Source organism: Bos indicus, chromosome 24, assembly GCF_029378745.1.
Source record: "Bos indicus isolate NIAB-ARS_2022 breed Sahiwal x Tharparkar chromosome 24, NIAB-ARS_B.indTharparkar_mat_pri_1.0, whole genome shotgun sequence".
NCBI lineage: Eukaryota > Metazoa > Chordata > Mammalia > Artiodactyla > Bovidae > Bos > Bos indicus.
The window spans coordinates 23987975-24002243 of NC_091783.1; the positions used below are offsets into that span (position 1 = coordinate 23987975).

A 14269-nucleotide genomic window follows, 5' to 3' on the forward strand; every position below is an offset into this window, starting at 1 on the left:
GGATTTCTCAGTTAAGTGGGACTTTTTGCTTAAACTAGTTTTCACTAAATTTATTTCACTTGCAACTGAGAGAAACTTAACTGGCACTTTTAATCTCAATTTCTTCATTTAAAAAAGATGGACTATGCTATAGGTTTGCACTATAGGTTTGCACTTAGTCTCCTAGGTTTGCACTTAGGATTAAACAATATAATGTATATAATAAGTTAGTGTACTATCAGGCATATAAGTACCCAATAAGCATTATTTAAAAAAACTCTTATTAGCCATTTTTAGTCATTACTTTAACAACAGTGATTTTAATTATTAGTTACTTTGGTAATAGTAATAGTTTATGATATCTGATATATAAAGTCTGTTCCATCATTATATCAGATTTCTACACTCTCAAAAGGAAACTGTGACATCAAGTTGTAAATATTTTGCAAGCATGCTCAGTCACTAAGTCACGTCCAATTCTTCAACTCTTTGCAACCCCATGAACTGTAGCCCACCAGGCTTCTCTGTCCATGGGATTACTCATGCAAAAATACTGAAGTGGGTTGCTGTTTGCTTCTCCAGGGAATCTTGCTGACCCAGGGAATGAACCCATGAGTCCTGCAATGGCAGAGGAATTTTTTACCACTTTACTACATGAACCACCAGGGAACTCCTTATAAATGTTTTACTTACATGTATAAAGGAGATTGTTTACTTTGTAAACATTTCCAATCCGTGTTGTAATAAATATACTATATAATTCTTCTCTTGGTTTGTAAGTCACAGAAAGCTTTTATAAAGTAAGATACATCATTGAATCTTACTAAAATCAAACATAAAAGACTACTTTTATGTTACTGAATTTCTACTACACTTTGCAACTTAAAATTTACAGAAAAGTATCTCTTGGGCTTCAAGGGGTTTTTTGGGGGTTTTTTAATGTTAATCTCCCAAAGGTCAAGTTCCATATTTTATTGAATTCACAGGGTACATAACATATTAATGGCAGGAATTGAATATGTTTTCATTGCCATTAACTTCAACAAAGTATCCCAAAATAATAAAAGAGGCTAGTGAATTGACAGTACACACAGATTTTTCAAAACCTATCAGTTGTCCAACTGAGTCTCAGAAAATCAGATCCCTTCTCTAGGCTGTACAATGACAATTCAGCAATGACATGGAAATAAATCAATAAGAAATAAGTTTTATAGTTCTACAGATCTTCTGAAAACTTAAAAAAAAAATTAGCTATAAGAGCTCCTCTGAAAAATCTTCTTTGACTCATTCACTTTATTCAACTATAATCAGCACCCTCTTAACCTGATATAGTACATCAGGTACTCAGGAAATACTTATAAACAAGAAAGTAAACAAGTAATTATAATAACCGTCCCAACTATGAAGTGCTTTGCTGCTGCTAAGTCACTTCAGTCATGTCCGACTCTGTGTGACCCCATAGACGGCAGCCACCAGGCTCCCCCATCCCTGGGATTCTCCAGGCAAGAACACTGGAATGGGTTGCCATTTCCTTCTCCAATGCAGGAAAGTGAAAAGTGAAAGTGAAGTCACTCAGTCGGGTCCGACTCTTCGCGATCCCATGGACTGCAGCCTACCAGGCTCTTCCATCCATGGGATTTTCCAGGCAAGAGTACTGGAGAGGGGTGAAGTGCTTTGGGGGCATACAAAAACTTCTTAAAGGAAGTTGAACTCTGAAGGAAGTGTTAAGAATTTACCAGATGAAAAGAATACAAGGGGAGGAAGGAAAGATTTACAAAGAGAAGGAACATGTACAAAGTTGAGACAAAATATGGGGCAGTATGATAAATTCAAAGATCTAATAGTACTTTCATATTAAGGTGTTTAAAATGCCAATGGTGAGAGAATCAAGCAACGAAACTGGAGATGTATGCAAAGGACAAACCTGAAGGATCCTGAAACAAGGGCCATGATGCTCTTAGAATCATGGGAAGCTACTGAAAGGTATTTGAAAAAGAGATGTTTTCTGCATTCCCCATTAGCAGCTCCAGATTCACTTTTTAGCCTTCTCTACTCAGCTTCATGACCCAGTAGGCTGACAACCATGAATTTCCCCAATGGAAGTCCTCTGTCTTCTGACTTATACATGGATTCAGCCATAGGAGGCACCAACTGGAGATCAGAAGATGGAAGGAGTGGAGTCAGAATGACAATGAGCATGCTTCTCCCCCTTGCAGGGGTGAGGGATGGCACTGGCTATGTTTTACTTCTGATCCTTCTATAATAAGAGCCCACATCTCTGTAGTAACCGCTCTCTGCTCTCCTTGGCCCTTCAAGTCTAAGAATAGTAACATCCTTCTGCTGGTAATATCCCTGATTTGTCTATCTCTTGTTCTTTTCTTTTATTGTGCCCTAACTTTCTTTAATCACGCATTATAAGATAATGCCATCTGTTTCCTATAGCAGCTTAGTCAAGCTCAAGGGGATAACATGAACCAGTTCTTCCTTTAAAGAAGCAGCTGTGGATGTAATAAGGAGAATGAGTCTGAGTGGAAGCAAGTCTGGAGTCAGTAAAACCACTTACAAGGTTGTTGTATCAACTTAATGAGAAGATGGGAACTACCAGGCACTAACATTAACTGGCACCTTCTAATGTCAGACACTGTACTTAAGTACCTTATGCACGTTATCTTATTTAAATATTCCAACCACTCTGTAATGCCATTATTCCCTTTAATAGACAATTGAACTAAAATTGAGAGATGTTAAATAATTTGCCCAAGGTCAAACACATAGTAAGTGGCAGAAATGAGCCTCAAACATAAATCTGCCTGACTTTTAGGCCTGTCATTAATCTATATTCTTTCCCAAACCCATACACTGCCTGAGTCAAGATAAATTACAGTGGAAATGGATATGTGTAGCATGTAAAGACAAGGATTTGCAAATTTGAAGAAAAGGAAATAAAACTGGCATAACTCAGTGATTACTGGATAAAAAGAAAAAAAAATACAAAAGGGCATTAATGATGACAAGAAGGTTTCTAGTTTGAGGAACTACAGAGAGGGCAATGGCTTTCACTGAGAGAAGAAAAATACGGAGCAAAATTGCTGAGAACAGGAGGTGGAAAGAGGTGGGGCATTCAGTTTTAATCTTCAGTTGGCTTTATTGCCACTATGAATACATAAACATAGATGCTTCCACTACAGTGGTGAAGAGGCCATATACACCTTCTCATCAGTCTTCAGCAGCCAAGGTATAGACTTGGGAGCTACAGTCTGACAATTAGATGCATCTGCCTGTGAATTTGAATCTTGAGTATTGGATGCAAAGATAGAGGAGACTATAATACATTCATATGATACACTGGGAGCAACAGCAGTGTCCAATGTCAGCACTAAGTCACAGAGGTGACCATTATTGTGCTAGTGGTGTCCACAGCCACAATCCAAGTAGACTGTTCTTGCAGCATGACTGTGTGTATTTCTGCTGCACATACTCTATTGATCTCTGCTGATTTTTCCAACCTCCTTTTTTTAAGAAGAAGGTGATGACTTCCCGATGACTATATAAACTACTTTATGGTCTCCAAAAAAAGCTCATTTTCTATACTTAAGTTAGCAACAAGTGGTTTCTGTTGCTTGCAATCCACAATTCTGACCAGCCAAGCCAGCATATCTACTACTGTATCCTGTTCTATATTAGGGAAGTCCTTTCCACATTGTATTTAAATCACTGCTAACCCATAAACTAAACAATTAGATGCTGTGGGAACACTTAGAAGACTTCAAAGAATTCATGGCCTGCTGGGGACACAAGACAATATAAGTTCTATACCAAAACATGATTAAAATTTTAAAGTATAAAAAGGCAACAATTAAGTTTACTCTTTAAGAAAAGTATGGAAAGGAAATGGCAACTATATCCACTATTCTTACCTTGCAAATGCCATGGACAGAGGAGCCTGGCTGGCAATAGTCCACGGGATCACAAAGAGACACAACTGAGCAACTAAACATACATGCTAAAAAGTAAACTCTGGATACCAAGCATAATAACACAAAAACAAACATTTAAGACAAAGCATTAAAACTTCATAACTTCAAGGATAAAGAGAACATGTAAAATCTCTCAGATACAAAAAGCATATTACTTCTTTAAAAAGTAACAATGAAACTCACCACAGACAAGATATTACAACCACTGATGCAAGAACATAATGAAGAAACATCTCCAATGTACTAAGGATAAAGCAACTGTCAACTAAGACTTTTATAACTAGTTAAATTATCACTCAAAGGTGAGAGCAACATAGAATATCTTAATTTTTTCCTACCAAGTTTTTCCCTTTATTTTCTAATGGAAGATGAGCTGAACTTTGTGAGAATAAAAATCTTGTTGAATTATAATCCACACATTTGATGGATACTTCTTCTTAAAGGCCAAGGTTGATCACTTTTGTACACATAATCTTTTTTTTTTTTTTTTGTACACCCAATCTTGACTACATTAAGATTAAAATTATGAGAACAGGGGGGATTGGGGGAGAGGGTATGGATGATTAGGAAGGATTGGCCACTAGTTCACTTTTTCTTAATTCTTATAATTGCATATGAGTCTGGAACTAACTTAAAACACAAAAGCTTAATAATCAAGTTTTTAAGGGGTGGACAAACAAAAATATATCAGAAATGCAAAGCCTGTGAACCCAGAGACCCTCGATTAATTTTTTTAAAAAGCTGTTAAAGGAGGCAACTTAGAGTGAATGCAATATGAGAAATAAAGTTGAGCATGGAAGTTAATAAAATGTTATTAATTTATGTCATATTAAAAATAACTGCTATGTTTTAAAAGAATTTAAAATAAATATGAGGCTGCAGAAATTACTACATGATGGGAAAGTTGGTGTGATGTATAATGGATAGAACATGTTAAATTCTTGATACTATTAGGGAAAACAATCATATATCACTTTTAAAAAAGTATTTCCAAGGTTAAAATGAGTTTCCCATGACCTGCTGAACTTTAACTTAAAGGTAATCACAAAACTATAAGTAGAGGAATGATTCAGTAAGATCAAATGTGTTCGAGAAAGATTAATACAGCTTCACTAAGTAAAATTTGGAAAACAAATTAGGTTCAGAATTAGTTGGAAGGTCAGCACTCTGTAAAACACAGAGAATGAAAAAAGGAGGAGCTAAATGTGAGCTATAGTTAGAATTTCCACCCTTCACAGACATTATTTATGCTCATACAGGTAAGTGCCCTCCAGACAGGAATGATATCCTTTCCTGTTGGGGACCCAATGCATTGCACATTTGTGGGAGGTTGCCAATGAATATTTAACTGAACTGGATGAATTTCATTTGGAATATCCATAGTGCAAGGAGATAAACAATAAAAATTGTTAGTATAAATCCAAATATAAAGAAAAAATCAAGACTAGAGTTCTTGTCCTGGGATACCCGCCACTGAAGTGGGTGCGACTGCTCAAAGAGAGGAGAAAACTGAGAATAAAAAGGAGGGAGACGTAATTCTGAGATATAGCAATGTGAAGAGAGAAGCTGAGAGGAGACCCTACAACAAGCAGGAAAGAGCAACAGTGAGGCAAAGAAAACAAGTAAAATATCAAAGTTTAATTCAGAATGTTTAATTGAATTTCCAGAATTGACTCAAAAGAGATTAAGAGGACCAAAGTAAACAGGGAATTCAGGAATGGCAATTTCTAATTTTGAGATTTTGAGGATATGACAACACATATTTTAAAGCAAGGAGATTTTCTTATAAAAAAATTTTCAAATAATGAGTGTCTGTTGTGTGTGCATGATAAGGAGGGGGAGGAAGGGGAGGGTGGTTGTGGAGAATACAGAGTCCTGATGGTCCAGACACAGACTTAGTTCTGCAGCAATGTCAACAAGGTTTCTATACACGTGCAAATTACATGTATAGTCATTTATTCCAGACATTAAAAAAAAAAATTAAGAAAAACCAACAGCCTCACTATATATCATGTCTTCTTCATGACTAAGCTGGAAAACAAGCCCAAAAACCCAATTTCAATTTCTAATTTCTTGAATTCATTAAAACAGGTTTCACTACATGAAAGTTAACAAAATCCTGAAAATACCATCTGTCCTCTGAATAAGATGAAGAGGGTCCCTCCCATTCCCTTCGTTAAATCATAGATCATACACTCAGAAATCAACTGTAGGATTAGTAAAAAAAAAAAAAAAAAGAACACTTGCCAAAAAAAATCAATTTTGGAATTATTTTCAAAATCATTAAGTTTTTCATGGACTAACGTATGCTACAGATAAACTGATATAAACTATATCATAAAGTCAATTATACATCTATATACTTAGACAAAAATCTTACAAGTTCTAAGCTTGTCCATTAAGTATAAATTCCACTGCCTTGGAGAATTCCTCAGGTTCTAAAAGATCCACCGAAGTTACGGTCTTAGATGTCATTTAAGTTGTATATTGCAGCTATTAAAGTCAGTGTTCTGACAAGCCCTTTGGCTCTAACCCCAGGGCATGAATTTGCCCTAAAACTACATAAGAATGTGTCAGAGGGCTACATGTCAATCAACCATGAGAAGTGCCTATTCCCAATTTGGTGTTGTCAGTTGCTGACATTAAAACCAGCAACAGTTAATTGTTATCCATTTCAAGTGGGACTAGGGAGGGAAGAGGAGAGATAGGTGTCTAAGTTCAGGCAGATAAAGCTGTTAATTGCTACCCTTTTATGTAGATTTGTTTAATAATGAAAACAATGTCGCTAATCATATAATGTTTCTATTTGTTCCCCAAGGGCTCTTCAGGGAAAGTTTCAGCCAGGGCTAGATTTCCACAGCTACCAACTGTGCAGGGACAAAGGCAGAACAATCAAGGCTCTGAGTGCTGGCAAATAGCGGAAAGTCCTTCTATACAGATGCCCCTCCTTCCAGTCCCACCAGGAAGGAGCCAGGATCTGCTCCAGAGGACCTCAGGGGTGCGGGAGAGTGTAGTTTAAATTATGAATTAACAACAGCAGCAGCAGCAGCAGTGTGCAAAGTTTTGATGCTTACAAGAAGGGGGGGAGAAGGGAATGAAAGACAGGCAATCTGAAAGGTGGTCAGTAAGTCTGATGGAGGCTTGAATCCTCCCTATGCCTCCATGCAACAAATCAGTTAAATTTACATCAGTTAAAATGCTTGTATTATTTTTAAAATATCAGACAGCACAGAATTTTTCAAAGGACTTATGCCAGCCCTGCTCCTTACAAACAAGGTGAAGATACTGAACACATCGTTAAACCACACACACTAGGAGAATGAGTTACTGAGCAAACCCCTGCTATCCACAGATCTCAAGGGAGTATATTCAGCAAATGAGTGGTCTGTATACGTTTTCTATGAATGCAATGTACAATACTTACAAATGTTTACTTTTCCTCATTTGGAAGGCTATGACACAGAACAAAGTTGTGTTTTTTTAAACAAAATATTTCTAACATCAATTTTGGTTTTAGATTCTCCAAGTAACAGAGTCCCCTCTCTATAAGGAATAGTCATTTGGGAGTATGTATGTACACCGTGTGTTTCTACCACCCCACTGCCCCATCAGCCCCATGCTCCAATTTACAACGTCCAGCTCTCTTAAAATGACTTTTCGAACCCCTCCCCAATTGAGTCACAATCTAATTTTCAACTTTATTGCAGTGCAAGTTCCCCTCAAGTCTTCTGAGATTTCTAGACTGGTCTGTTCATTGTGCCCTGAATACTTCCTCTCACCTAACATCACACCTTTGTCCATACAGTTCTCTCTTCCTAGAAAGTTTCTCTCATCACCTGTTTAATCTTACTCATATTTCAAGGACAAATGAAGCTTCACTTAGTCCAGTAAGTCTTCTTCAGTCAACTTCTCCCTTCTGTAAATGTATAAACTAGCACCTCTTGATCACTCGTGTGATGCCCAAGGATGGTGTCTGTCCGCTCAGTCACCCTCCAGGTTCTGAACTCCCCCACCGAATTCTACACTCCTTCAGAAGATAAGTTTGTATTGCCCCTGGCATTTGACCCATATGCTATGTAGGAGCCCTCAGAATATTTAGGGACTAAACTTCACATTTCCAATGCATTTCAGTGACATGTTAAATGATTACATTATTAAAAATTAAATTTAATTACTTTATCAGTTTGTTGTTCTGTGGTGAAATTCCTTTACAGGTATAACTCTACAAGTCTAAAAGCTACCATATGCTCATCTGTGACCAAAGAATTTGTCAAAGAGAGAAAAACTTAAGAAAGAATTCTTAAAATTCTCTTTCATGTCAGCAGGAAATAAAAAATTAACAACCTATACACTGCCCCAAGTTCACATCCCTCATTTTTTTTTCCCAACTTGAAACTCCTTTTTTTTTTTTTCCTAGAGAGGCACAGAGCTTGCTAACTCTTTTCCATCTTTGAAATTGCAAAATGAAAATTTAGGTTCCATATCTGAAAGAAAGATGATGATACAGACATAAAGAAATGATGCTATGTGTGAATCACAGAAAACAGCTGAAGCAAGCCAACTGAAATGTAAGCTATTGAAAATAAAATTCCATTTGCCAAACACATCAGCCAGTCTCTTAAACGAGTAAGCACTGTCACAGTTATGCTCATGTACACCTTTGGGGCTTACCCCAAATCACAAGTCAAATGTTCTCCGCTCTTACAAAGGCCTGGTCCTAACCTAAAATCTAAGCACCACTAACACAGTGAGAAAATGCCAAAAGCAAGACCAGTGCTCTCTGCTCTACCCTATGTTCATCACCCCTGAAAAATTACATTTATTTCTAAAATACAAAGACAAAAGGCAAGGCAACCAGTAAATGAACAATTATGAATTGTTTTCTACTTTAACAGCTACCATTACCATTCAGCACTACTTGATAAAAACCTAACACTTTATTTAGAATATAATGCATTATGCAAAAGAATCTTCACTGTGCAAAAGATTCACACAGATTTCCTTTAATTAATAAAGCCCTACTTAATTTTTAATACAGTATGATTTACAAAAGTTCAATTTACTTAAAACCTTCAGTAACTCTGCTAGGGCATAAAGGAGTACGTGCGCCTGCTTTTTTCCCAACAATGAGGCAAATTTGCCATTAAAATTTTTTCCAAAGGTCACCTTGAACCCCACCCCCACCCCCCCAAAAAAAACCCACCGATATTCATTATCTGTGTGAATGTATCTAAACCACAAGCAAATAAATCAGCCATGTTACCAAGCACAAAGCTATTGAGGATTGTTAAGATTTATTTTCAGATGCCAGTGAGACTAAACAAAGATTGTAAGGAACAAAACAAATAGAAGGAAACTCGGGGAACAAATTAATACATTGAACCATTATCTTAACAGGAGCACTCCCTATAGAACAAACTGATGAAACTATCAAAAAGCACTTCTCAAAGCAACAATTTTGCATGTCAAAAAAAAGAGAGAATTAACCTAGACTAAATATATAAATAACAGTATGTTCTGTGTTAAGCCAGTAACAAAGAAACCCCTTAGTGCAGTAAAACAAAGTCCTGTCAAATCCCCATTTTTTACAAAGAAGCATGAAGATCCTTTCACAATGGTTTAAACTGTATTTATAGTAACAGAGTGAAGACTTGAGATAAAAGTCAAAAGGATTAAAGTCAAAGCCCCAGCTCGACATGAGTTATGGTTTTGATTTTTATTCTTATTGTGGGCTACAAATATTAAGACAGAAGACACTTCCATGTGATTGTGGGATCCTCTGAGACTCTACAACCTTAGAGGAGCAGATAAAACAGATGAAAATGCATCTGGTTTGGGAGCAGACTCCATATTAAATGGCCCTGCGCTAAGTAACAACCACAACTGCAGAAGGCCGAGGAGGAGGGGGAGAGGCTGAGGGCTGAAATTTCTGCAATTGATGCAGGGCAGAAAGGAAAAAAAGGCGGGGGGGGGGCAAAGATGTCATATTACTATTTTAAAATGGCAGCCTGTTAATAATCACCACATTCCTGAAAATACAGGGGAATTATGCCACCAGTCCTCCTTTCCTAAGATAAACAAACCCACCACATCCAAACAGGACATACTTCTATGAGAAAATTGGTGGAGCTTGATAGCTACATCTCCATCTAAAACAAAATCCCTGGAGCTGCCACTCAGTTTACAGATTTGGATGCCGGATACTTTTCTTACAAAGAAAGAAACCAAAATTCTGTTGTTTAAGGGAAGTTCTAAGTTACTCTGGAAAGAACTGCTCTTCCTTATACATTTTTCTTAAAAATGAATACCAAGCTACACTTCAATATGAGCTTTTGGTCTCAGTTCAAAAAATCTACTTTGCATTTCCTCTGACCTGATATCCTTCCGTTCAAGATAATCACATGCAAACACACATACATACACACCAGTAGAATATATATATGTACATACACACACATATATAGATACACACATATGTATATAGATATATAAAAGTATACATGGCATATTTTTGAAGATTATTCTTAATGTTAATTTGGATACTTTCTCTTTAGTTCATATATTGCAAGAACCACATACTGAGCTGCATATTTTCTATCGATCTTTAGTCTTTAGTTTTAAAATCAGACAGCTGGTTTAACATTTGATGGAGAAAAGGCTAAAAATTCTTTACCACTACCACAGCAAAATCAGCAGTGGCAGTGTGAAAATGTAAAATAGGACTTCTATCACAGAAATGCACACAAAAAAATGCATTTCTTTTTCACTGAGTATAATACTATCACTTTTAAGAGTAAAAATGTTTCTCGTGCAAGTTTGGAAGAGAGTTTGTCTATATGCATTCACATAACCATAAAGAAAATATGAAAAATTGTCACTGTTACCCAAATGGAATCATTTCTCCTTTTTTACCAAATAAGTTAAGAATGATCATAAGTCACTATTATAAATGGCAAATTTCTGAAAAAGATATTTACAGTAACAATTATTTGCTCCTTTATTCAGTATTTTATTTCAACTGTCAACATTTTGAATACATACACATTTGTACAACTACCAGGGGAAAAATAACTTGAACCAAATTGAAAAATTACCATAACTACTAGTTCAATATGTCTAGTTAAAACAGAGACATCTGTTCCATCATTAATTCTTTTGTGTTGATGACCCCTAGCGTGTCTTTTCCCATCAATGAACTTTGCAAGAGGAAAATGAAACTTTGAACAAAAAACATGTAACTCTGAAACTGATTTCGAGATTTATCACTCCAAGACAATTATATCAAATAAAGTGTAGTACTTTCAAGAATAGCAACATATACTGATTGAATACAAATGGTTAGCTTTAAATTCCATCAGAATACTGTTATTTATTAAGAATTCTCTGCAGGCAGATATAGCTAATTCATGAACCATTATTTTAAAATATTTATAAATCAACTCATTGTTCACTTGTTTAAAATATATACACTGAAGCTCTATAATAGCACTTGACTGCCACTCCAAGGAACTGGAATAATGCATTTTCAGAAGCGGTGCACACCCCCCACACAATTCTGAATTAATGGCTGAGCAAACAATAAATAACCTACTCTGCTCTAGCAAAAATCCAATGATAACATCAATCTGGCATTTACTTAACACTGCTTACTTTTCACATATTCCTTACAAATAAGTTCACTCTCGCAGATGCAGTTCATTAGAGAATGACTATTACCTGCCCATTCATCCGCGGAGACTGAGTGATTTGGCGATTAACAGGACCGCAGATAAAGAGAGAAATCATAGCATACACTATTACAAATTAAAAATGAATAAAGGGGCCCGGCCACTTCAGCTACCAATAACTAGAATGCAATTAAGAAGGACTTCTGTCACTTCTGCGCAGGGCAATAGGGCCAATTATCTAAAACCCTTTGCCAGAATCCAGAAACATACCAGCAAGGCCCTTCAACCAAACTCAGATAATTACTTTTGACAAATGTTCTCCTTGAACATGATGTAGTTACTCAAAAGCTTAAAAAAAAAGAAAAGAAAAGACCACAGTTATAGTAAAACAATCTTTAAAAGTCAACCAGTAACATATCCTGGGGTTTTCAGCTCCCCCCACCCCCACCCCCGCTGCATGCAGCCTGCTTTCTTTTGGTCAATTTATAACAGATAGTAAGTTGGTGAATAAATATTTAATTTATGCAACCGAAAGCCTGAAAGGCTAAGCTTCAAATGCAATGCCTTGCATTCCCGTGAGACACACTGTACAGAAATATCCTTAAAAAAAAAAAAAAAAACCGTTTACAGCTGTCCGTTTAAAGAAGATGAAGAAAAAAAAAGAGAGAAAAAAACCCACACGTACACATACATCAAACCAAAGACGCCGACGCCCCTCTGCCAACCAGCATTTCTATAGAGACATTCTTTCGCTGATTAAAACGTAAGCTCCGAACGGTTAAAGAAAAGGAAAAGCAGCGAAGTAACACCGCCCAGGAAGCCAGCAGCGAAACACACCTAGCTGTACACTCTTCATAACCCCCCGCTACAAATGACACTGACTCAACTTCACGAAACACAGACACACACACCCGGACAAACATACTCACAAATGGCACACACGTGCACGGAATGTACACACAAACATCGGGCTGAGCACAATACCTACAAACACCATCGAACTTGAGCCACACAAAACCTGCACGTATCAGTGTGCATACATAATGCACACGACACGGCACACAGAGCCGCCACGACGGAGCCCACATGCAACATGCCCCACAAGTCCGGGTCGGACACACACCGGGCATGCACGTGTGAAATGTATGAACTCACAAACGTCGAAACCCACACAGACCGTGCACGGAGAGTTATCGATGGAATTCCGGGGGGTGGAGGGGCCGGGAGGGAGTGGTAATTGCCACACAAAGGTCTCCGGAGCGGCAGAGCGAAGTGGAGCGCGGCCGAGCGCTCGGAAATTCCCCGGCGGAGGAGGCACGGCCGAGCCCCGAGAGCGAAGTACCGGGAGAAGTGTCCCGGGCGGTCCCGGGCGCGGCGGGCGCCGGGCTCCCCGAGATAATCGCTGTGCCCCTCCGCGCGCGCACGCACACACACACTCACAGGCACACACACACACACTGGGGCCCCCGGGCGAGCCCACTCCCGCAGAATAACAAAGAGCGGGAGCCCGGCGAGCTGGCGGCGGCTCCGGCTGGAAGCGGCCGTCTCCGCCGGCGCGGGCCAGCGCGGGGCGGCGGGCGGGGGGCGGTACGTACCAGGCGGGCAGCCTCGGCCCAGGTGCGGTCCTTCTTCTTCCTCTTGTCTTTCATGTTTGCATCTCATTGATGGTTCTGCTGATGACGTGGGGGATTCCACGGGGTGCTCGGGGTTCGGGCGCCGAGACAATGACCCAGTGACCCGGTGACCCGCACTCGCTCCGCGGGGGGAGGCGCGCGGGCGGCGGGTGGGAGGGATGGAGCGAGGGGGTGGGGTGGGCTGGGTGGGGGCGCGCGGGCGGCGGCGGCGCGCGACGGGCGGGCCGGGGGCGGGGGCGGCGGCGGCGGCAGGGCCGGGGCCGGGGCCGAGGCCGGGGGCGGGGGCGGGGGCGGCGCCGGCCGGGCTCGCTCGTGCGGGGCTTGCACTGCGCCGCCGCCGCGGTGACAGCTCCGGGGATGCTCCGCTCGGCCCCGCTCACAACAATACACTCTGACGTCACGGGGAATGGCGACGCGGCCGCACACTCGCCGCGCTCACACTCGCCGCGCTCACACTCGCCCTCTCTCGCGCGCGCACACCCGCGCACACTCGCCGCGCGCCCCCCACTCCAGCCACGCCCTGAAACCCTCGCGAGACCCCTCTCCCTCCCACCCAGACCCCGAGCCCCTCCGGGCTCTGCCCGCTCCGCTCAGGCGGAGCCTCTCCGGCCCGGTTTGGGCCAGCCACCGCGGACACGCGGGCCTTCGGAACTTGTGTACGAGTCCGCTCCGCAACTCGACGCCTCTGTCCTGTGCGCTCACACTCGCTCGCACACTCATTCTGTCTCTCTCTCTCTGCACTGCTCCCCTCTGCTGGACTCCTTTAACCCTTTTCTGCTGGGCTGGGTAGATTCTTAGAGCCTGAAAGGGTGAAAAAAAAAAAAAAAAAGCTTCTTCTGATGTAGAACTAATACTGAAGGTGCAACTTGACACAATGTTGAGCCCCCTCCATCATCTAAAACAATGCGAGACCAAAGCGCGGTGGCCGTGGATCAGTGCCGTGCGATGACTTAGCATTAGTTATTTTTAATAGTGTCCAGTCATCATTCGATAGCGTAAAACATGATGAGAA

At 40.1% G+C, this 14269-nt stretch overlaps 1 protein-coding gene across 1 annotated transcript in view; it reads right to left on the reverse strand.

Annotated features, from left to right (window-relative positions):
- Positions 1–13401, reverse strand: part of ASXL3 (ASXL transcriptional regulator 3) — a 195966-nt gene extending 182565 nt beyond the window's left edge. Inside the window, 1 exon segment of the mRNA XM_070778764.1 lies at positions 13219–13401. Within this exon segment, the coding sequence (XP_070634865.1) occupies positions 13219–13272 (54 nt within the window). The 5' untranslated portion in view covers positions 13273–13401.
- Between the last annotated feature and the right edge of the window lie 868 nt (positions 13402–14269).